Consider the following 23,723-nt stretch of genomic DNA (forward strand, 5'->3'; position numbering starts at 1 on the left):
AACCATCCTGGCCACCTGTGTCTCTGCGATTCCAGGACTGTTTCCAGTACTAGAGGCAGGTTGCAGGTTGTGGGTAGAGAGGCAGGCCTGGGAGAGGCAAAAACAGGCAGTCGCCCCCTTGTCCCAGAAGCTGACACTTACATCTCACTAGTCCACTCACCATTGTCCTGGGGGAGCCCATCTGCCAGGGAAGCAGTGTCCCAGAAGCTTCCAAAAGACTCGGGGCTACTTCAAGGGTGGGTCAGCCTCTCTGAACTCAGGAGAGAGACTGCTCTTCCTTCTCTAGCATGGGGCTAGACACAGCCTCAGAGGCAGGGAGAGGAAGCACGCCACACACCTGGAAGACTGCTTGGGGTGGAGCACATGGAGACAGCAAAGAGGGGGTGTGCCCTCTCAGTACTGGGAACCTCGATTTTCTGACAAAGTTTTGCTATGGACTCTAAACCCCATGAGGACAGGAACTGTGTCTGTCTTGTTTACTGTGGGATCCTTAATGCTCAGCACAGCTCCAGGGACAGAGCTGATGCTCAATAAATAACTGACTAGGCAGAGGCTGAAGTCCAAGGCCAGTTTCACAATTTCTGCTTTTTTGGTAAACTCCTCACCATCCCCACCTCCATCCTCCCCCCTCCCATATAGGCACTTAAGAGCAGGAAAAAAACATACAAAGTAGCACAAAGAGTCATCAGAACAGACTTCTTGAACATTGTTTACAATTGGTGGACGCCTTCTCAGTCTGAACTTTAACGTGTGGCAGCTTTGGGAACTGAAGAAAGATACATCAGGATCTCTGGTCCAAGCTAGATAAAAAGCATGTGAGGAAGTTCCAAGGGGCTGCTGGTCACACAGCCAGACCCCGGGGCCAGGTTGGGCCAGGAAAGCAGCAATTGCTCGTGGCTGGGGCAGTGTCAGCCCTCCCTTTTGAGGAAACACAATCCACATGTCAACAAGTACTCAGAACCAGCAATGACAATCCTTTCCTGCAGCAGACGCGTTTCTGCTTATTCCTGTCGTTCTGGGAAGCGGAGAAAAGAGAGAATTCCAAATTCTCAACAATAGCGCCTTTGCCCTCCATGGTTAGCCCGGACCCACATCTTAGTACCTTACATTTGCACAATATTTGCAACTTGTTCAAAGCTCTTGCATATTTATGATCACACTGGATTAGGTCATCACAAGTCCCAGATGGAGAGCTATCAACCTGTCTTGCATGAGGAAGAAGAGGTCAAAAAAGGTCCAGGATGCCAGGGGCCGAGTTAGTAGCAGAGTAAAGATCTGAGCCCACATCTCTGCCCAGTTTTCCTGCTTCCTCACACCATGCAGCCTTGCCATGAGTCAGCTATCACGAGTTCCAGACACAGGACCTCAGATCCTCTAGGGTCAAAAGGTGCCTCCTTATCCTGGTCCTTGTTTACAGTCAGTACAACTGGCCCCACTACTTACATTTTTGCTTCCTTTCTCTGGCAGGACCTGGTGCTGTGACCCATCTTCGCCTGTTTTGCTTGAAAGCCATCCCCACACCCACTCCGAAACCACCTCCCTCCATTCCATTATATTGCACTAGTTGGAAGCAACTCAAATACCCAACAATAGGAAAACAGTTAAACAAACTCATAAAGCAGTAAGACAGAATGCTTGGGAAACATGGGCAATAATAACAAGTATGTCGATGTTCTCTGTATGGGTCATGTGTTTTTGAAATATTGTAATTTGATCAAAGCAGTATACAAAAGGACATGAACCTACCAATCATAGGTATGTAAAAATGAGTTTCTGCAAATTGCTAAAAACTAGGAGTGAACTTAACAAGATGAAAAGAGATTTTTAAAAAATCTTCACAGGTTTTTCTTTCCTATAATGTTCAAAATGATAATAAAGAGTAAATGATCCCAATAGATATGATAATAATAAGCAGAGGGGGAGACAGAGAAGGAGGAATGTTTCCCCACTGGAACTGGAGAAGGGGAAGGAGAAGAGGCTGAGGGGAGGGAGGGAGGGAACTCGGTGGGAAGTAGGAGCCAGGAAGCCTGAGTACCAGCATCCACAGCCACAGAGACACAACCAGGAGCCCAGCCTCTGGGAGTCCCTCAGGGCCAGCAAGGTAGGTGACCAACCTGAAGTGGTGCTCCAGGGCACCTTTCACAACAATTACAATGTCAGTGGTGCCTCCTAGAGCTGTGCAAGGTAGCAATTCTGGGACAGAAAGAAGGCTGGAGTTGGAGGGTTTGCCCATGCTGGAGAGCTAGAGGCAGAGCCACTGCCCTCTTCACCTTCTTCCGGACTTCCATTGTCACCCAAGATCTCTGCAGTTTTTCTGCATTTTCATTCCAGAGAGCTAACATTTGGCCTGGCCGACAGGAAGTGAAAGGCCTTCAGGAGGAGCACAGCCTCCCCCTGGTGGGGAGCCTGACTGGTAGGGAGCAGGCAGTTCCAAAAGGTGCCAACCTGGGCTCCCCTGAGACTCAGGGACAGTGCCCTCCATAGACATATCAAACTCAACATGTCCCAAGCTGACTCCTCTCAGCAGCACCCCCTCCACCCCTCTAGCCACATCTGCTTCTCCTCCTGTGCTCCCCAGCGTGGCAGACATCACCACCACCCGCCCAGGGCTTAACAGGCCCTGCAGGATCTGGCCCTGGCTTCAGTGCTCACTTCACCCTGCTTTGCACCCTGTACCCCACCCACATGGCGATATTTACAGTTCCCGTAATATGCCAAACTGTTTCCATCACCATGCCTATTCTGAGGCTGTTTCTTCAGCATGGAGAATCTTCCCTCCCTTGCCCAGCTGCTCATCTGTCAAGACTCAGCTCCGGCAGCATCTCCCTGTGTGTCATTGCTTTGCCCTCCACTGCACCCCACCCCCATCACCTGTCCCCACGTAGAGATCAGCACCTCAGCTTATTTGTCTCTGTAGTCCCGACCAACATCTAGCCCTGCTGCTGGCACTTCTTCGGCATTCAGTATATATTTTGTAAATAAGAGAACAAATGACTGAATGTGGAACATAAATTTGGGAGTGGACAAAGAGTGAATCTGATTAACCAGACCAAGCCCATGTGTGGTAGTCCAATGCCACTACATTTCTGGTGACAGCAGCTCCCAATTCACCACTGCCCTTAGGCCACTCCTTTCTAGCAAGGGTCCTCGCTGGTCTCCAGGCCCTTGGAGACTTCCCACCACCACACACAGCAGGTGCGTCTGTCTTTGGGTCCCTGCTCTTCTCCAACTGCCCCGTAGAGGGGTCTCTCACCTGTGTGTGGACTGTGCTGTTCAGGGCAGTGAGCTTGCCAGTAGAGGTGCTGAGTCAGGTGGGTGGGTAGGCTGAAGACAAGTCATCTCTTGGCATTCATGAGAAGCAACCGCCTTAGCTGTGCCATGTGAGGCTATCTGAGGATTGGCTTTGGGGGTGGGGGACAGGGTGCAATGATTCTCATGGATGTTATGTTGTCACACTCCCCGGCTAGGTGAGCTCTTTGATCTCCAGCACACACGTGATGGAAGGGATGGCAGCCACCCATGCCCCCTGCAGTGGCTGGTTTCCAAGAATGTCCCGGGCCCCTGGCCTCACTTGAACCACATAGGCCTAATGCTTTCCACCAGGATAGGGGGCGCTGCCCTTCCCCTTTCCAGTTTGAGCCCCCGGACTCTCCTACATCAGCTCATCAATCTCCCCTCAGGCCAGCCACTCAGGTGAGTGAAGTCTGACCTGCTGATCTCCTTCTTAGCCCAGACTGCTAAGGTACTGCATGCTCTAGGCCTGGCCCTGTCTGTCATCCTCGGTGGCAGCAGCAATAGCAGACAACACTGTGAGCCTGGTGCTAGGGCAGACCTGGTCCAGGAGGAGCAAAGGAAAGACTGAACTTCAATCTCCAGGAAGCTCACAGTCTGGATGCTTAAATGCACAGCAGAACTGGGGGACTGAGAGACATGTTTAGACAAAGTGAGTTCTTTTTTTTTTTTTTTTTTTTTTTGAGACGGAGTCTTGCTCTGTCGCCCAGGCTGGAATGCAGTGGCCGGATCTCAGCTCACTGCAAGCTCCGCCTCCCGGGTTCACGCCATTCTCCTGCCTCAGCCTCCCGAGTAGCTGGGACTACAGGTGCCTGCCACCTTGCTTGGCTAGTTTTTTGTATTTTTTTAGTAGAGACGGGGTTTCACCAGATTAGCCAGGATGGTCTCGATCTCCTGACCTCGTGATCCGCCCGTCTCGGCCTCCCAAAGTGCTGGGATTACAGGCTTGAGCCACCGCACCCAGCCCAAAGTGAGTTCTAAAAATCAAATCCAAAAGGCAGATGCACTGATACTTCTCTTTAAAAAAAAAAAAAAAAAAAAAAAAAGTTCATCTTAAGTCACACGTTTTTCTGTTACAGGGACTTGAGATTTCATCCCTAGTTCCAACGGGCTCTGCCTCGGGTCTTTGGGCAGGCATCTCTGATCCCTGGGCTCTGCCAACAGTTCGGGCAAACCCATATGGATGAAAGACACTGTGAGCCTTATGTCCAAAGAGTCCTCAGTGCACCAGGTGTGGTTCCCGACCCCTAGCTGAAAGATGCCAGTCTGGCACCCTCATGGATGAACCTGGTATTCTGGTCTCCATTTCTGTTCCCGTTCTGCTACAGCGATACCCCTGACAGGGAAGTCTGAGTGCTCAAAAAAGTGAGCAGATGAAAGAATTCAAATAGTTCAAGAGCAAGATCTGCAAAGAGTGTATTCTTCCAGGCACTTCTACAGCCCTTTTCAAACAGACAGTCTCATGAGGCTAGGTGGCTGGAACACAGGATTCCCTGACTAAGACTTTTAGGGCCCTAGAGGTGAATATTTCACACTCTCCCCAGCCCTGAACATTAATCAGTGGGGAAAATGTCATTTCAAACCCAAACTTCCTTCTTGAATGGGTATGCCCTGTTAAAAACCTGGGAGTTTTCTGGATGTTAAAAGGTGGTCCTGGCCAGGTGCAGTGGCTCACGCCTGTAATCCCAGCACTTTGGGAGGCCAAGGCGGGTGGATCACGAGGTCAGGATTCGAGACCAGCCTGGCCGAGATGGTCTGTCTCTACTAAACCCTGTCTCTACTAAAAATACAAAAATTAGCTGGGCATGGTGGTGCATGTCTGTAGTCCCAGCTCAGGAGGCCGAGGCAGGAGAATTGCTTGAACCCGGCAGGCGGAGGTTGCAGTGAGCCGAGAGCACTCTAGCTTGGGCAACAGAGAGAGCAAAAAAAAAAAAAAAAAAAAAAAAAAAAAAAAAAAAAAAAAAAAAAGTGGTCCTGGGGAGGAATTTAGGGAAAGGACACTGGAAAGACTAGAATTGCTCAGCACAGCAGAGGAGAATCTGGCTTCCCAGAGTCCATCAAGGAAGGAAGGATGAGGTGCAGGGATGGGAAGGGAGGAACAGGAGGAAGCTAGATTAGATGGCAATGGGCTAGGGAGCGTAGTGGGATCTTGTGGCCATTGAGAAATCCCTGGGTGGTGAGACAGCCAAAATAACTTTTCAGAACATTTCAGAAATGTGATCTTAAATTGTTTGCTCTGTGATGTAATCTCTCCCCTGTGACCCACAAACCTTTATGAAAAGTTTTACTACATGTTACAGCCTTATTTTGTATTTGTTTAGCATGGGGTGGGGGTTGAAACAAGAAGCAGCAGAATTGACCCCAGGAGCTACAGAAACAGTCACAAGATCAGAATAGTGAATAAAATGCCAAACAAGGCAAAACAACAACAACAGCAACAACAAAAAAGTAGAACCAGAGGTGACCATGAAAATCCAAGTCCTCCCAGTAATTCACAGAAATCCCGGGGAGGGCACTGGACTTTCCACAGGACATGGTAATTAGAGCCAATGTCATTTGAATCTCAAAGGACAAGCTACCTCAGCTGACATTAGGTTACAGGCAGGCTTTGCCTCTCCAGCTGAACTAAGCCTTGCAAAACATAAAATGCGTCACATGCCCTTTTGCCAGCAGGGCCTTAGCACAGGCACTGCACATAGTAGGCCCCGTAAAAGGGTGTGAACGGTCCATGAATGTCCTGGATGCCCACTGAGAGCTGTAAGAGTCTAATACTTTGGTGGAGCAAGGACCGGAAAGCCATTCTGGCTGGGGACTTCTCCATCAGCTCTCCTGGTCTCCACCCTCATAGCCATCAGCCCTATTCCAATGAGGGTTTTGTAAACAGGCAAGGCCCAGTCGGAGATGATGGTGGAGGAAGTCACAAAGGGTTGTGCAGAAACCAGACTACTCTGAGTCAGTTCTGCCCCCTATGAAGTCAAAGAGGCAGGCACTGCCCCTTGGGAAGGAGCTTTAATACAAACGGCCTGGGGCTGGGGCAGTGAGTGAGTGAGTTGTCTCAAGCCCCGGACTTTTCCTAGGAATGGTTGTAGGATGTGTCGTGTTGGGCTCTGGTCTTTGCTCCCAAATACCCTTTTTATGCGCCACTGAGGCCTCGCCAGGAACCCCGCAGCCCAAAGACCCTCCGTTCCGCAGCGTCGTTGCATGAACCACGCGCTCCTCCCAGGGCTGATGGTGCCACCTGGTGGCACAAAGAGTCCTGCTCACTCTGGGAACTTCGCTCTCGAGCGGGAGAGAAGGAGCGGCTTCTGTGGCCCAGCCCAGCGTGGTGACGTCACGACAGAGTGCCGTTTCTCCCCGCCTCTTCCCCCTCCCGGGAGCTGCCAGTACTTGACGTGGCGTCACCGCCCTCTACCCTCGCTTTGCGTGCGTGTTTGCGTACAGCGGAGGTGGCGGCGCGGGCAGGTCGGAGCTCGGGGCTGCTGCTTCTGGTTCTCTTGTGGCCGCCGTCGCTGTCCGGCTGCCTTGAGCTGCTGAACAGACGAGGCGTGGGCCACAGCACCTCAGAAGCCAACGCAGCTCGACGCAGGGCCCGGCGGGAGGGTGGGCGATCGCGTGTCGGAGGGCGCCGCGCGGGCAGGCGGGCGGGCGCCTGAGGGGGAAAGAGGCGGGGGCGGCGGGTCAGCCGCGGGCCGGGCCGGCCGGGGGATGTCGATGCCTGACGCGATGCCGCTGCCCGGGGTCGGGGAGGAGCTGAAGCAGGCCAAGGAGATCGAGGACGCCGAGAAGTACTCCTTCATGGCCACCGTCACCAAGGCGCCCAAGAAGGTGCGGGGGCTCTGGGTGGCGGCGGGGGCTCGGGCTCCGGCCTCGCGGAAGGGACGCGAGCAAGCCCGGGCTCTGGCTAGTTTGGGACTTCTGGGGCTGGGGTTGGGGTGACTGGGGACGGCGGAGGTGATGTAGGGGGTGACGGCTATGCGGCCCCAGGCCTATCCCGGGTTGAAAAGGCCGCCTCTGACCTCGCTTTCCTTTGTCCCTCGGCCCAAGTCCTCCGGGATCGTTTTGAAACCCGACAGGGCCAGGCCTTAAATTTGCGACTGACTTTTCCTAGATGAAGGTCCTCGAAGACGAGAGTGGGAGGGGGTGAACCAACTCAGTTGACCCTGTGACCGGTCCGGGGGCATGGGGTGTACAGAAAATCTCCTTTCATTTGAGTGGGTAAATCTGGCAGAACTTCCGTCAGATCTTTGGGAGCAGTGGTCGGTTTATCCAACAACTGCGTGATAGCTGGGAGGCAAGAGAAAAGAATGCGTGAAGCTAGCTCTGATATACAGGTGAAAGCAATGAGAGTAACATGAAATTGAAAATCTGTGATTTTCACTTTCTACAGCCTTCCAGTTACTCCGAAATATGTAAGAAATTGACATTTGGAGGGTGGTGACAGCAGACACTGTCATGGATACAGGTGGATCCTAGAGTCATGTGAATAGATTACTTAGGCATCCCTGGAGAAAGGAGCTTGGGTGGGTTGGAGTGGTGGGTGGTAAGGAAAGATTGCTCACTCTTGACTGTACTTTTGAGGCAGAACAAGTTTGATCTATGGTGCTGTGGGTTGAGCTCAAAGGACACCCTTAGAATTCTCTCATAAATGGCAACCTTTGAAGATGTTAGTCTCACTAGCTCTCTGAGTGGTGGAATTGGGATCCTTATTGCTTTCTGATCATTTACTGCCAGCCACATCTTGATTATCCATACACCTGGCACCCAGTTAGCAGTAGATCAGAGAACCTTTACAAAGAGGTGACCTTCCTGAAGCCAGTGAGAGCCCAGATAAATGTCTGCCTTCTCTATAAAGACGGAGTGTTACAAAGCTGTCTCTGCCTGTATGCAGTGTTGAATAGGATGCAGGGCTGAACAAAGCAAGGGCTGCAGGAATAGTTAAGTCCTTGAGGCTTCAACTAGTTAAGCTGTCTTAAGTGGGAGAGATGGCTTTTTTTTTTTTTTTTTTTAAGTGAATTAACCTGCCACTCCAGAAATCAAATGCAGGATTAAAAAGACAAGTCGCCATTATGTGCTTTCATTCTGTTTTTTCACAAAATTAAGAATTTAATTCTTTAAAAGGTTGTGGAAGATCCCTTGACTCTGAGGCATCTGATTAACTTTAGTGCTGTCAGTTCAGTTGACTGCTTTGTTGGGACAATGACCCTTTGCAATCTGCACTATTCTTTGGAGAAACAGTCAGTCCTTATAAGCAGAATGATTGAGAGTGGGACCTTAGGTGAGTTAGAGGAAAGAATGGAAAAGCCCTAATACCTGAATTTCCTAGACTCTGACATCTTTGCTCTTACTTGCCTTTATGTTAGTAAATCTCTATTCTTGAAAGTACCTCTGTTGATAAGACAAAGTCTATATTGTAGATTGTAAAAACTCATTAAGGCAGGAATTCTTGTTCACCTTTGTATCCAGTGTGCCTAGCGTTGTACCCAGCATATAGTAGGTACTCAAATATTAATTGCCCACCTGGCTAACTAGTAACTGAGATGTCCATATAGCTACCTACCAGGAATAACTATCCCTTTTCCCCTCTTCTTCCCAGGAGGAATATTACTAATGTGTATTATTGTCAGGCCAAGTGCTGATGATTTTAGACTTACATTGCATTAGCTAAAAGAAGCAGGCTTTGCCAGGAATGTGGGAAGACCCCGTTTTAAGTTTCCATTTGCCAGTAAATGTGCCCCACCGTGTTTCTTATTAATCTTTCTCTTCTGGGTTTTATTGTTCAGCATTTACGTAGTACTTTGTAATAAAGTGTTTTATGATGACTAATTACCCTTTCCCTAGTGATGATAAAAGACATTTATTTAGTTAATGGATCAGTTGAGGACTAGTCAAGGTCACATAGCAAGTCCTAGTCTGTTTTTCAGAAGTGCTGAATTGAACATTATGACTTAAGTCACTTTTGTACCTCTGCCATGTGTTGATAATGTGAGAAAGCATGGGAAAACTAAGAGGGAAAAAAGTAACTTGGCATGGTACTTAATGGTGTAGAAAAAGACCTCTTCAAATGGTGCAGTCCTTCACCTATGAGAATTCTACCCTGGCTCTAGACCAGTAATCCTTGGATTATTCTGAAGCCCTGAGGCCGGCCTCAGGAATTGAGGATGTTCTTGATACCAGAGGATATAGGTTACTTCAGGGTGACCTTGATGATCCTCAATTAGATCAGATCCCAGTGTCACTTTCTGGTCAGCTTTTATGCATTTTGTTTGCTTTGTTTGAGATAGAGTCAGTTTTTATTCATTTTGTTTGCTTTGTTTGAGATAGAGTGGATGTCCATCAATTAAAAGTATAAATATCTAGATTCTTCAACTATAATCATGACTTACTCAGTTTTGTATGCCAAGGTCTGTCACACTGCTGTGAACAAAATAGGACTTGTTGGTTTGATTGAAGATTTCAGATATCTGGGTGTCGAGAAGTCAACTAAAGGGGTATGACCTTGAGCAAATTAATTAGCTTTTGTACCTCCATCTCATCTGCCAAATACATGCCTATTTTTTGGAACAGGTGGAGATAGGGGCATGTTGGGGAGTTAAGATAGCAAGTGTAATTTTTTAAAAGTCTTATTTATATATTTATATTCTTCAATGGGTATTTGAAGTGGCTTATAACACAGAACCTATATGTGATATAAGAGGAAGTAAAAACTATAGAAAGAATGAAAAAAATATTGTTAACCTCGAGGGCTAAGATAGTTGATGAGGTCGATCACATGCAACTTTAAACTTTTAGCAACCAGAGGATAAAAAGAATCATAGTTACAGTCTCCTTAGCAGGCATGGGAAATAATACATGTCAGTTCCTCAAGAGGACAACTTTTCCTGACACAGAGTTCTAAAAGAATTTTTCACGGGACTATCTTAATAGCTGTAGTATAATTCACATTGCAAGGCTTGTTCACGACTGTCACTGGTGATTTCAGATGGTATGGCTAGGAAAATTTGAGGTAAGAAAAGGAATCCTTCAGTTGTAAGAGTTAAGTGTACCACAACTGAAGAAGATCTTTGTTTAATGTTGGCAGTTATCAGTCAAACCAAGTAAGTAATGTAGTTCCCCATAACCCCTGGTTATTTATGCCTCTTTTTCTGCTACTTTGTGTAACAGGAGTGATAACTGTCCTTGGACCTTTAGAAATTGACACTGTGTCAAGTTTATTCTTTTTTCATAATATAAACCCAAATCTCCAACTTGTTGGAGAGCTCTTACAATAAGCATGTTTCTCTGGAAGGCCTATCAGAACGTTTGCTGTTCTCTGAACTTCTGAACATTAAGGGCACTCTCCAGAGTGATCCATTAAACATTTTGACCTAGGATCTGTGCAGTCAGACCCACCAGCAAAATGTGGGGAAGGAGAAGAGCACAAAAGAAACTGCTTTTGTTTATAGGATATTCTTTATTTGAATGAAGCTATGTGGCACTAATTCATCAAAAGGGTCAGCTGAGACTTAGGAAGCACATCAAGTAGAGCCCCAATGGGTACAGCTTGGCTGTTAACCTGATAGATAAAATCCGGGTTTCTCGTTTTCTCATAAGAGTTATCTTATGGTTAATTTTTGGTGCAATTGTATAGAATTTACACCAGGACTTGTCAGAATCACTGAAAGAAGATTTCATAGGTTGGCATTTCCTATCTTCACATCATTAGTATCTCTTGATTCTCTTTAGAGTGGCTGCTGTTTTAGTAGCAGTCTTTGAAACAGGAGTTGGGGTGTAAGAAGATCCTCTTTTTAAGATTTCTCCACAGATATTGATTACCTCTCTTTTTCTTGTTTGGTTTAGTTAGTTACACTCTAGTTTCCAGATTACTTTGTTCTAAGTTCCTTTAGACATTTAGCTTGTAACAGAAAGAAATCTGTTAGAAGATTTCTAGATCAGTAGTTGTCTAGATCTTTTGCTGCCAAGGTTACAAAGATACACCTTTTCTTTTATCAGGAGTGTGTCATTTGGATCCAGAGTGTTTTACCCAATATAATATTCTTTTTTAAAATGTATTTTTATTTTTTATAGAGATGGGGAAATCCCTGTGTTGCCCAGGCTTGTCTCGAACTCCTGGGCTCAAGCGATTTCCCATCTCGGCCTCCCGAAGTGCTGGGATTACAGGCATGAGCCACCATGCCCACCCTCAATATAGTATTCTTGGAAAGTTGTCTATAAAAGCTATTTGATACATGGAAACATGCAGGTCTTTAGTTGCCTGTGACTCCTAGCAAGTGTACTCTGCCACTCCAAGTAGTTAATGATCTGTAAATAAGCACTTTAATGCCCTCTTGGGGTTGTTTTAAAGGAACTGGCGAGTAAAGGAGAATCATTTATACCTACCTGTTTCTCAAGTTTGGGAATGTGAGTATTGAATTTTTAGAAAGAATGTCAACCCTGATTATACTGGACACATTTTATTATAATTCAGAACTGAGTAGTAACTCAGAACACATGCTAATAAGGTGCGTCAGATGCATTCCTATCATGCGTGAAGGACAACCTGTGTGCATAGACCAGAGTTTTTTCATCTGAGAATCCCAAATTGAAGACAAATTCTTACCACAAATTTTCCTTTTGATTATTGTCAATACTATCAGTGCCTGTTGTGTAGTAAGCAGTTAATAAAAATTCACACAGAATTGCAGTTGCCTTTCCTCTTCTGATTCCATATTTTCCTTTGACTCACTCAAGTAGTTCTTTTGTCCCACTGTTGCTTGGCTGTTACATGAGACCCCTTTAACTTCCCGTTTCTGTTCCTAAAACTGTGAGTAGTAGTACAACGTAAGTTAGGCACTTGATTTTTGGAGTCAGTTTTACCTTTAGTCTCTACCATCTACTAGTTGTGGGACATTCAACAAGTGAGCGTCCTTTTCTCATCTATAAAATGGGGAACAATGATAGTGCTACCTCTATAGATGGTTGAGAGGATTAGCATTTAGTAAATATTAATTAGTGGCTTATTTTGTACCTAGAGTGACCATATATTCTGGTTTGCCTGGTGCAATTCTGGTTTATACGTGTTATCCTAGCATGCAGTCCAATGAGTGCCTCCGCAACTCTGAAAGTTACCCTGGTTTATGTGGCCACCCTATTTATAACTCTCTGGATGATGCAACACGATAGTGCAAATGAGAGCCTAATTTTGAAATGTTAAAAAACCAAAACAAAGAAGTTTTTATTGGAATGTCTTTTCAATAGGAAAATTTTTTTTCTGACAAAAATGTTATTTTATATAGAGCTTACAGCAACTGAACCCCAAAACATTTTGTTGATTACGGGGGCGGGGTATGTAGACAGAAATCTTAGAGCTTTTGGTGGAGTTGAGATGTCCTCTACCTTACCATTCCCCCATTCGTCCCCCATAATACATAATGCACTCATAGAATGTGGGTATTTGTCAGACAGTGGGCCAGTCTCAGTCCAGGAGTTTATTTCCTTAAACTGCAGGTGTTTAGGGGTTTTCCCAAACTAGAATCCTTGAATTACATTAAATAATTCCAAAGACTGCTGAACTGTGACTTTATCATTTTAGATATGTACTCCAGCACCCCGCCCCACATCCCTGCAGGTACTATTTTTTTTTTTGCTCTTAACAGCTTGCTCCTAATTGTGTATAACTGATTTTCTCCTGTAGAAATGTGTGGCCTTTGCTGCATGCCACTCATAGAACTAGAGTAGAGCATCCATGCCTTTATTGAGAGACTCAGGCTGGTTTCATTTTTGTTTCTATCTCTGTTTAATTTTTCTAAAGGATTTAGCCTGGTGCCTTACTCTCAGAATGTAGATAATGATTGATACTGCTTAGCAGTATACACTGGGCGACTTAATCATTTACTACCCAAATGGGACACAAAGTAAAAAGTTTAATAAACTACTGGTGAAAGGTAGTATTTGGAATCCTGGGGTAGAGATTGGGAAAGTGCGTTTGAGAACCACAGGTACAAGACTCTCCAAGCATGCTCCTGCTTTCTTACCATAAAAGCCCCAGTGCCTCCGCTAATGTGCCTGTGTACTTAACCTGTGGGGCTTAATGGGCTTAACATGTTCTCCCCTACCAGCCCTAGGCAGTTCACTTGTTTTAAAGTGGACAGCCTGTACTCAGTTGTGTGATGGAAATGAGGCGTATTAAACAGGAGGGGTCTGAGACTGCTCTCTGTTCCATGCTGTTCATCTTGGACCTGCCTCAGGCTTACTTCTTCACAGTTTGAGGAACTGCCCAGCAAGAGCACACCCTGTTGTTGACATGTTTTTCTCTTTTCTCCGGAACCTGTGAGTGTACGATGGCATTAGTGGAATCCCTCTGAGCCTGTGTGCCAAGGAAAATACTACTGTGCTGATCCACAATAATGTGTGGCTCAGTGTGAGCTAGATGGTAAATCTGTGAGTGACAGAGTAAAGGGGCAGGAGGCTGGAGGAGATAAGTGTAACCATCTTTCATTCACTTAGACCTCCTGAATGAGTTTTGAGCAATGAGAGGATTGTGGAAGTTCTGTTTTTAATAAATGGCTCCAATTCTTCTAGTACTTACTACTTGTATTAAGGTGAACCTTTGGGACATAGGTTTCCATGTGCATAATGGGAAGTACTTCGTCCCTTTTCCCCCAGGACTGGCTTGACCTCACGTCAGAGTTTTTGGGCCATGACCTGTTTCCTTTGTGGTTCCAAAAATCAGGGGGAAAAAGAGAGAGAGAGAGAGACCTATCATAAAAGTTAAAAGGACAGGCCGGGCACGATGGCTCATGCCTGTAATCCCAGCACTTTGGGAGGCCGAGGCGGGTGGATCATGAGGTCAGGAAATCAAGACCATCCTGGCCAGCCTGGTGAAACCCCATCTCTACTAAAAATACAAAACAAATTACCTGGGTGTGGTGGCACACACCTGTAGTCCCAGCTACCCAGGAGGCTGAGGCAGGAGAATCGCTTGAACCTGGGAGGCGGAGGTTGCAGTGAGCCAAGATCGCACCACTGCACTCCAGCCTGGCGATAGAGTGAGACTCCGTCTCAAAAAAAAGTTAATAGGACAGAGATTCTGATCTGCCCTCTTTGACCAGACCCACCCCTTCTCCTTCCTCAAAGACTTTAAGGAAAAGACTTCAGGTTCTCATGACTGTTAGCTTTATTTTGGAGATGTAGAAAAGAGATTCACCTTGAATTTTCAAAATGCACATCCCCGTCTTTGTTTCTAATTTTAGAAGAGAGGTCAATAAGTAGACAGATTTGTGTAGAAGATAGAGAATTAGAATATGCTTCTTTTTTGCCTATTTGAGGGAATGCTCTTGAGAATCACTGGATTAGAGACCGTAGAACAATGGTTCTTACTCTTTGAGTCAGAGGTCCTTTTAAGAATTTAATGAAAATCCTGGTTCTTTCCTCAGGAAAATTCAGGAGCACAGGAATTTGCATACCCTGTTAGAGGATTTATGGGACTTCTGAAACTCACGGATCCTGGGTTTTAAAGCCCTGATATAGAAGGCCAGGCCTCCAAGCCACACTCTCTCTTTTCATTACAAGTCCACAAACTACTAAGAGATTAAGTTTCCATTCTGCAGTTTGTCCTTATGGCTTGGAACAAAGCTGAGGTTGTTGGCGTTGTCAGCTGCCTCTTTGGGATGCTCCTCAGCTTCCCAGAAGACTCATTAAAAGTGCCTTGAGAGTTCAGCTCAGGAACTTACACACATTGGAACCAGCATTTCGACCACTTCGGGGATTTTTTTGGTATTACCTTAACTCTACCGCTCTTCATATGAAATGCGGATGCCCCTGAAGCTTCAGAGCTGATTCCATAGGAGTGTTTGAAATAGGAGCTCACATAGTAGATTATCAAAACTAAGCAAAATAATTTTCTTCTCTGTGTCTCTCAAAAATAAGTTTGATTTCAATGTAGTACTTCTCAAACTTATATCTTAAGGACTGACCTGATGATATTTGAATCTTACTCGTCATTTGACTTTTCTAGATGGAACATGTTGAGGGCAAAGACCATATCTCACATATATGTATATAGTACCTGACAGATAATACTGTCAATAAATGTTTATTGAATAAAATAATGTGAGATAATCATTCCTAGGAGAAAGTAAGTTGGACTCGTGTGGTGGCTTTGACTCACTTTCCCTTTCAGTTGGCTGGGGTGATTTTTCTAACTCTTAGAGCCCTCTCACATAGGTGTAAGGAAGTACCGAGAACTGCAGGTGAGAAATTGATGAGAATTTCCAACTTAATATATCCCTTTATAATGCCAGAAATAGGAGGTCAGGGAGAAGACATCTGAATATATGCCTCCAGCTTCTTAGCCCAGTGGCAGTGGGCATAGGGATATCCTTAGACAATAACGGGGAAGGTGACTTGAATTTCTCACCATTGAAACAACTTTTAAGCCCTTAGCATTAGGGACACTGCCCAAAGTTGAAACTGGTATCCTGGTTTATACATGCTCTTGATTTAAAGAACAGGGAGGCTTTCACATAGGGTGTTTGAGGTTTGGGGATTTGTGATGAGTTGAATAGTTTGATTTTGAAAAGTACATTGGAACTCTGAAAGTAATAAACAATAGCTCTGCCCGGCAGTGATGAGCAAACTTCTGGTTCTTACTCTGCAACCCTGGCTTCCCCTTCTGAGCCAAAGGCTGCGTTTGATGCTCAAAAGCTATACATGCCCTTCTCTCTTTGAAACACACCTTCTTTAGAATTACAGTCTTCTGGGAACCAGGCCAATGCTTGTCCTAGCCAGAAGCTCAGGCTGTAGTTGGCACTAAATTTTGTCTGTTCTGTTTCACTTCAAGTGTGTAACTTAGGCAAGATTCAGGGGAAAGGGAGACCTTCAGAATTTTGCTATTTTGTGTTGTTTGTTTGTTTGAGATGGATTTTCGCTCTTGTCGCCCAGGCTGGAGTGTGATGGCACGATCTCGGCTCACTGCAATCTCTGACTCCCGTGTTCAACAGATTCTCCTGCCTCAGCCTCCCAGGTAGCTGGGATTACAGGCATGTGCCACCACACCTAATTGTGTGTATGTGTGTGTGTGTGTGTGTGTGTGCGCGCGCGTGTGTGTTTTGTAGAGATGGGATTTCACCATGTTGGTCAGGGTGGTCTTGAACTCCTGACCTCAGGTGATCCACCACCCTCAGCCTCCCAAAGTGTTGGGATTACAGACGTGAGCCACTGCGCCCGGCGAATTTTGCTATTTTGGAAGTTGAAATAGGTGCTTCGGTAACTAATTCAGTTTCCTGTGGGTGGCCAGGTGGTATCCCACTTCTAATTCAATACTTGAGGGTTCGGTGCCCAGCTTCTGAGCACCAGATTTCTTAGCAAGCAAGACATGAAGATTCCCAGTGTTCATTTGTGAGAAGTAGCCCAGCTGGCTTGTCATGCTGGACTAGATGAATTGTGAATGTTAATTATATTGATAATACAGTGGCCTTGGTAACAGACTTGTAGCTGCTGTAGAATCTGTTTACTTCAGGTTTGTAACAGAAAAGAGACCAAGCTGGTTGGGAACATGGTGTTCTCAGTGTAATAAGATGTATTGTAAGTCCAAGGAAAATGCATCTTGGAGGGGCTGACCTTATTGCACCCCTTCCCCAAGATTTTACAGAGAGAAACACTATTCTGGGGATAGTTTCTGTTCTTGTTCACCAATCAAGAATGAACTGAGGTTGGGAAAGGCTGGGTTTTCAGTGGAAGTGGGATAAAGTGAGTTTACAAATCATAAAGTTTAGAAGGAGAACACCTTTGTTAAGCACCTTATTTCTCTACGTAGTTTATAATTAGGAGGGGATGGCTGATGAGATTAGTTTTGGCCCTTGTGTTCAGAAGGTGGAGCCCCTCCTATTTGGGGAGTAGGGGGTTCATAATTCTGTACATTCTTATTCCACAGTGAGGGGATTAGCTGAGCGCTGGGCATGTTTGGAATGAGAGCACTTTGCCAATTTTTACTGAATTTGGACCAAACCGTAATAAAAATACAGTCTCTGTCTTCCTCAGACAGTCTCTTTGTCGTATTCTCCTAACCCCTGTGGATCCCTCTGATGGATTGTCTGTTCCTGACAGATGGAGTTGGTATTAAAGGTAGATTCTCTACTTCCTTTGCCTTATTTGTTTTATTTCTGAACAAGGCATATCTAATGCATTTGTTCCCTGTGTTGGAAGTTGCTTTGTCAAGAGCCTGGTAAACTCAGTGTGCTTGTGTTTCCTTTTCTGATCCTGCTTAGATGATTTCTTAGATCAGCACTTCTCATTCTGTAGAAGGAGAAGAAGGTATCAGTCACATGGGGAGCTTTTTGCAGTAACTCATTACCTGGTTCTAAACTAGAGCTGTGGGCCGGGCGCGGTGGCTCAAGCCTGTAATCCCAGCTCTTTGGGAGGCCGAGACGGGCGGATCACGAGGTCAGGAGATCGAGACCATCCTGGCTAACACGGTGAAACCCCGTCTCTACTAAAAAATACAAAAAACTAGCCGGGCGAGGTGGCGGGCGCCTGTAGTCCCAGCTACTCGGGAGGCTGAGGCAGGAGAATGGTGTAAACCCGGGAGGTGGGGCTTGCGGTGAGCTGAGATCCGGCCACTGTACTCCAGCCTGGGCGACACAGCGAGACTCCGTCTCAAAAAAAAAAAAAAAAAAAAACTAGAGCTGTGTAATCAGAATGGGGGAGGAGCTGAGAGTAAGAGAGCAGATGGAGAATCGATTGACATTTTGAAACAGCTTCACCAGATAAACTTGAAAGCTCCCAGATTTAGAACTATTCTTTTAGATTATCTAGCAAGACTGGCCAACACTGTTAGGAAATGTAATATTCAGATGCTAATGGGCCAGGCACGGTGGCTCATGCCTGCAATCCCAACACTTTGGGAGGCCAAGGCAGGCAGATCACTTCAGATCAGGGTTCGAGACCAGCCTGGCCAACATGGCAAAACCCCATCTCTACTAAAAATACAAAAATTAGCCGGGTGTGGTGGCGGGTGCCTGTAGGCCCAGCTACTCAGGAGGCTGAGGCAGGAGAATCACTTGAATCCATAGGGCGGAGGAGGTTGCAGTGAGCCGAGATGGCGTGACTACGCTCCAGCCTGGGCAACAGAGCAAGACTATGTCTCAAAAAAGAAAAAAAAGATGGTAACGCAGCTACCACCTTTCCTGGATGATTCTGATCACAAGGAGAAATATTGGTCCTCCCTTGTGTGAAAGGTCCTGAAAATAGTCTACTGTTGCTCTTTTTCTGCAAGTATTCGGAGTAAACCATGACCAGAAATCATGTAGCCCTGTCTGCTCAGGATGCAGTGTCCCAGGACCTGTGCTAGGCACTTAGGGCATATCAGTGAACAAAACAGATTCATACTCTGTAGAGCTGACATTCTTGTGAGGTTATTATTTGGATCATTTAAGTCCAGTGTAGTGGTTCTTAACCATTTGGGGTTTGGAACCCTCTGAGAGATGTGTACATATTCCAGCAAAATGCACATAGTCATGTGTCACTTAACAAGGGGGATACATTCTGTAAGCTGTGTCCTTAGGTGATTTTGTTGTTGTGCAAACATCATAGAGACTTTAAATGACTGACAGCACAGTAGGTTTGTTACACCAGCATTACCACAAACATGTGAGTAATGCGCTGCACTACAGTGTCACCAGGCAATAGGAATTTTTCAGCTCTATCATATTCTGTGGAACCACCACTGTATATGTGGTCCATCATTGACCAACCTTTATTGCACAGCACAGGACCATATAAGAGGAAATTGGCAGCCTGAAGCCCATCCATGGACCCAGTGCTAAGAACCTAGAAGACTTGTCTAGAATTGAGGATGTGGTGATTGGGATAAAACCAGGCCCTGAATTGGGTGTTTGGAACCATTATCTCCTAGCCAGACTGGGTTGTAGTTTCTTGATCTGTACAGCCAGAGCAGTGTGTAAACAACTCAAGGATATCACTAGAAAAACAGGGAATGGCTAAGCCTTCTCTAAGCTAAAGAGTCTGTGTTTTATGTGAAATGCTAAGAATGATTCTGACTCTGTTCTCACTGTTAACCCTAGTTTCTGGTTGGCTGGGCTTCTGGCGTTCAATAGATTAAAAGTCAGGTCAGAATAAGAATTTCCCTAATGTGCTAATTTATATTATGAATTCCTAGACTGACAGTGATAGTAAAGTTATAAAGATCACAAGAAGAGGACATTTTAGTGAAATTCTGGCTTCAAAAACACAGAAAGTGACAGGAGTTGGTTGAGGGGCTGATGAAATAGCCAAAGAGTAAAGATTAGAGAAAGATGACAGGAAGAAAAGGAGGGCAGAACTCAGGCAGTCGACTAAGCTGGTGAGCCAGTAGCCAGGAGAGTAGCTTTCTCCTTAAGCCATAGTGAGCCGATCTGAGACTTACATACAGAAAAATACTCCTTTTTGGTCTTGGAGGGGTCTGTCACTGTTGCTTTGTTACCAAATAGGACCCGGGATAAAAAGGAGGAGGGCAGATAAGGGTTTGCCTGATTTATACCAATGTTAATCTATCTTTGTTGCTGGAAAAGTTGGTATTAAACTTGAAAGAATGGCCAAACCATGCCTGAGGGTTGGTGCAGTGTGTAACACGTACTGCAGAAACATGAATGAAATGGGACACTGGGAGAGAGAATTATGTAGGAAGATAGCCAGATTTAGAGGTTGGAGCACAGAGTCCTGTGCCAGTTCCACCTTTACCTCCCTGAAATCTGATCTTTAATATAACCATAGGCCAAGACCTCTTTACTTTAGGTTGATCTTTACAGGGATACCTAAGGGAGACTTTCCATATGCACACTGAAAGGTAGCTGAATAAGGGCTGTGTTCAGGCTAAACTTGTATAAACTCATCTCATTAGAGAACAGAGCCCACAGTCCTCCCCAGAGGAGTGAGGAGGCTCTAGATGGTTCCAGTTATAACTGCTCTCCAGCATATGGAAAAACGGTTCTGCTATGAAACCTTCCAGCCAGCTACTCACATAAAGACATCTCATTGTTTGCTCAGTGGTGCATTAAAGCTGAGGCTGCCTAAGCTAGATAATATAATCACATACCAATTATCTTTTTTTTTTTTTTTTAAAGAACCCCTTTAAAATAACCCAAAGAATTTCACACCTCACTTCCTGGGACTGGGTCTGTTTTGCAGTTGTATTCAGCTTGTGAAGTTATATAGTTAAAACTTGCTACTCGGTTTTCAGAAAAATTATTCTTAAAAATTATAATTAAAAATTCTTATTCTTGGGCCAGGTATGGTGGCTCATGCCTGTAATGCTAGCACTTGGGGAGGCCAAAGCAGGAGGATCCTCTGAGCCCAGGAGTTTGAGGCCAGCCTGGGTAACACAGGGAGACCCTGTCTCTAAAAAATAAAAATAAATAAAAATTATTGTTTTTTTGAAACCGAGTTTCACTCTTTTCCCCAGGCTAGAATGCAGTGGCGTGATCTCAGCTCACTACCACCTCCGTCCCCTGGGTTCAAGCGATTCTCTTGCCTCAGCCTCCTGAGTAGCTGGGATTACAGGTGCCCACCACCACTCCTGGCTGATTTTTGTATTTTTAGTACAGACGAGGTTTTGCCATGTTGGCCAGGCTGGTCTCAAACTTCTGACCTCAGGTGATCCACCCACCTTGGCCTCCCAAAGTGCTAGGATTACAGGTGTGGGCCACCGAGCCTGGCCATAAAAATTCTTAAGTGAAAAATTTTCTCTATTCATTGAGTATTGGATATTTTTTTCAACCTTATTAAAGTATAATTGACAAGTGAAAACTGTATGTATTTGGGCCAGGAGCAGTGGCTCACGTCTTTGGGAGGTTGAGGTGGGAAGATTGTTCAAGGCCAAGAGTTCAAGACCAGCCGGGGCAACATAATGAAATCCCCATCTTTTACAAAAAAGGAAAAAAAAAAATCAACTGGGCATGGTGGCACATGACTGTTATCCTAGCCACTCAGGAGGCTGAGGCCGGAGGATTGCTTGAGCCCAGAAGTTGGTTGCAGTGAGCTATGATCCTGCCACTTTACTCTAGTCGGGGTGACAGCAAGACTCTGTCTCTTAAAAAAAAAGAAGTATTCAAGGTGTACAGTGTGATATTTTGATGTATACATTGTGAAATTATTACCACAGTCAAGCTAGCTAATATATCCATCACCTCATAGTTACTTTGTGTGTATGTGTGTGTTGTATGTGATGAGAATACTTAGGATCTACTCTTAGCAAATTTCTGGTATACAATATGTTATTGTTAACTGTAGTCACTGTGCTGTTCATTAACTCTCCAGAACTTATTTATCTTATAACTCCATACTGTACCCTTTAACCAACATTTCCTCATTTCTTCCACCTTCCTGACTCCTGGTAAGAACCTTCTGCTTTTTGCTTCTATGAGTTTGGCTTTTTTAGATTGCACATAAAAGTGAGATTATTTAATTGATTACTTTAAATAAATACCTACCATAACTTTGAAACCAAGATTCAGTAATCACATATCATGTTACTTAAATCCAGAATACTTCAATAAAAATAATAGCCTTACAAGAACTTTTGTTAGTCATAGTAGTCACAAAGGTGGTACCAGAAAGTGGAAATACATCAATGGTAATTTTTTTTTTTTTTAACCCGAGGTCTTCAAATTTAACATAACTTTTTTTTTTTTTTTGAGACAGGGTCTTGCTCTGTACACTGGCACAGTCACAGCTCACTGCAGCCTCGACCTCCCAGGCTCAAGTGATTCTTCCACCTCAGCCTCCCGAGTAGCTGGGACTACAAGGGCGCACCACCATTCCCTGCTAATTTTTTTTATTTGTTGTAGAGCCAAGGGCTCACAATGTTGCCAGGGCTGGTCTCAAATTCCTGGGCTCAAGGGGTCCTCCCTCCTCAGCCTCCCAAAGTGCTTGGTTTATAAGTGTGAGCCACTGCACCTGGCCAAATATAACTCTTTTTCTGTTGGTAGAATTCAACTTTGCTAGATCTTTTAGACATAAGATGTGAAGTGACTTGGAAAGGGTGCTTTTTGAGTGGCACACTACAGATGAGAAAGGAACCTAATGGAATGTTTTTAGTTTAAAAGAAATTCTCTGATTGTGCTAAGTGTAGATGTGTGAAAGAAGTAGTCCTCCAGCACCATTCAGCACAGGATAAACCCCTTCAAAAAGCACATTTAAAGTATATTCTCTGTTGCATGTTTTAGAATATGGTAACTTCTCATGAAATAACCAGCGAATTTCCCCAGTGACCAAAAGAGGAAAAAGAAAAAATCAGTGGTCAATTTAACTATACTAAACTAAAATTTTTGCTTAAACACTGGTGGAAATGATACAAATAGGGACTTCTGAATTAATTTCTTTTGTCCTAGAAAAGTAGTCAAGATTAGATTGCCCATACGTTCTCCTCCTTACTCCATTCCCAAAAGACAATGGAAGTATATTCTAGAATGAAACATTTTGTTACCACAGTGTTTGGGCTCTGCTTTTACTGGACTCTCCCCACCCTTTCTAGGTCTATGGAGCAGTACTTCTCAATGGCAATTCGTTGGCAACTTAAAAACATTACATTTCTTTGCATCATTTTACTTTTCTGAAAATTAGTAAAGATTTTTGGAACTGAAAGAATTATTTTCCTTTACCAATGCTTACAAATGTTTATCTGGTATTATAAGCTCAGAAAGCTTATAGTGCAAAAGTAGACCATTCCAAGGTAACCTGACCCCTTGGAAATAAAGGGGAAAGCTGCCGTTTCCCCAGCCTATTCCAAAAGAAGGAAAATAGAACTGGGCTTGTGGGTGGGTTTTTTTGTTTTGTTTTGTTTTGTTTTTTTGCTTTTTGCTTTTTAAATCTCAGTGTTGGTAGCAAATTGCCTTAAGCAAATCACTTAACCCCAACCCCTGTTGTTTTCTCATTTGTGAAGCATAGATGCAACATTCAAAGGATTCTGGAATGTTTTAAAAATGCAAATCCTCTATAAATTGTAAGCCACAGGTATTGAGGCAAAGCACTTAAAGTCATATAAATCTAGGCATTCAAGATCTTGGTGTCCACCCTACTAGTAAGTGTGGATTTCAAACTTCCTGTCCAATCAACTTTAAGTAAAAATCTTCATCTAGTGCTGTCAGGTGGTGGTACCAGTGATGCTTGTTATTTGTATGCCAAAAGTTCAACAAAAATGGTTTGTAAACTATTTAGATCAGTGATATTCTAGCAGTGATACATATTGACAAAATTTGTCGATATTTTCCTATACAAAATTTAATTTTTTTTTTTTTTTTTTGAGACAGTCTCGCTGGAATGCAGTGGTGTGATCTTGGCTCACTGCAACCTCCACCTCCCAGGTTCAAGTGATTCTCCTGCCTCAGCCTCCCGAGTAACTGAGACTACAGGCACGTGCCACCATGCCCGGCTGATTTTTGTAATTTTAGTAGAGACGTGGT

At 44.7% G+C, this 23,723-nt stretch overlaps 2 protein-coding genes across 2 annotated transcripts in view; both read left to right on the forward strand.

Annotated features, from left to right (window-relative positions):
- STRIP1 (striatin interacting protein 1) overlaps nucleotides 1–23,723 on the forward strand; it is a 272,900-nt gene that overhangs the window by 192,397 nt on the left and 56,780 nt on the right. The window lies entirely within an intron of this gene.
- The window catches only part of AHCYL1 (adenosylhomocysteinase like 1), a 41,854-nt gene continuing 24,759 nt past the window's right edge, over nucleotides 6,629–23,723 (forward strand). The window contains exon 1 of the mRNA XM_050746227.1: nucleotides 6,629–7,116. Within this exon, the coding sequence (XP_050602184.1) occupies nucleotides 6,997–7,116 (120 nt within the window). The 5' untranslated portion in view covers nucleotides 6,629–6,996. The remainder of the gene's footprint in view (nucleotides 7,117–23,723) is intronic.

The sequence above is a fragment of the Macaca thibetana genome, chromosome 1 (assembly GCF_024542745.1).
Source record: "Macaca thibetana thibetana isolate TM-01 chromosome 1, ASM2454274v1, whole genome shotgun sequence".
NCBI lineage: Eukaryota > Metazoa > Chordata > Mammalia > Primates > Cercopithecidae > Macaca > Macaca thibetana.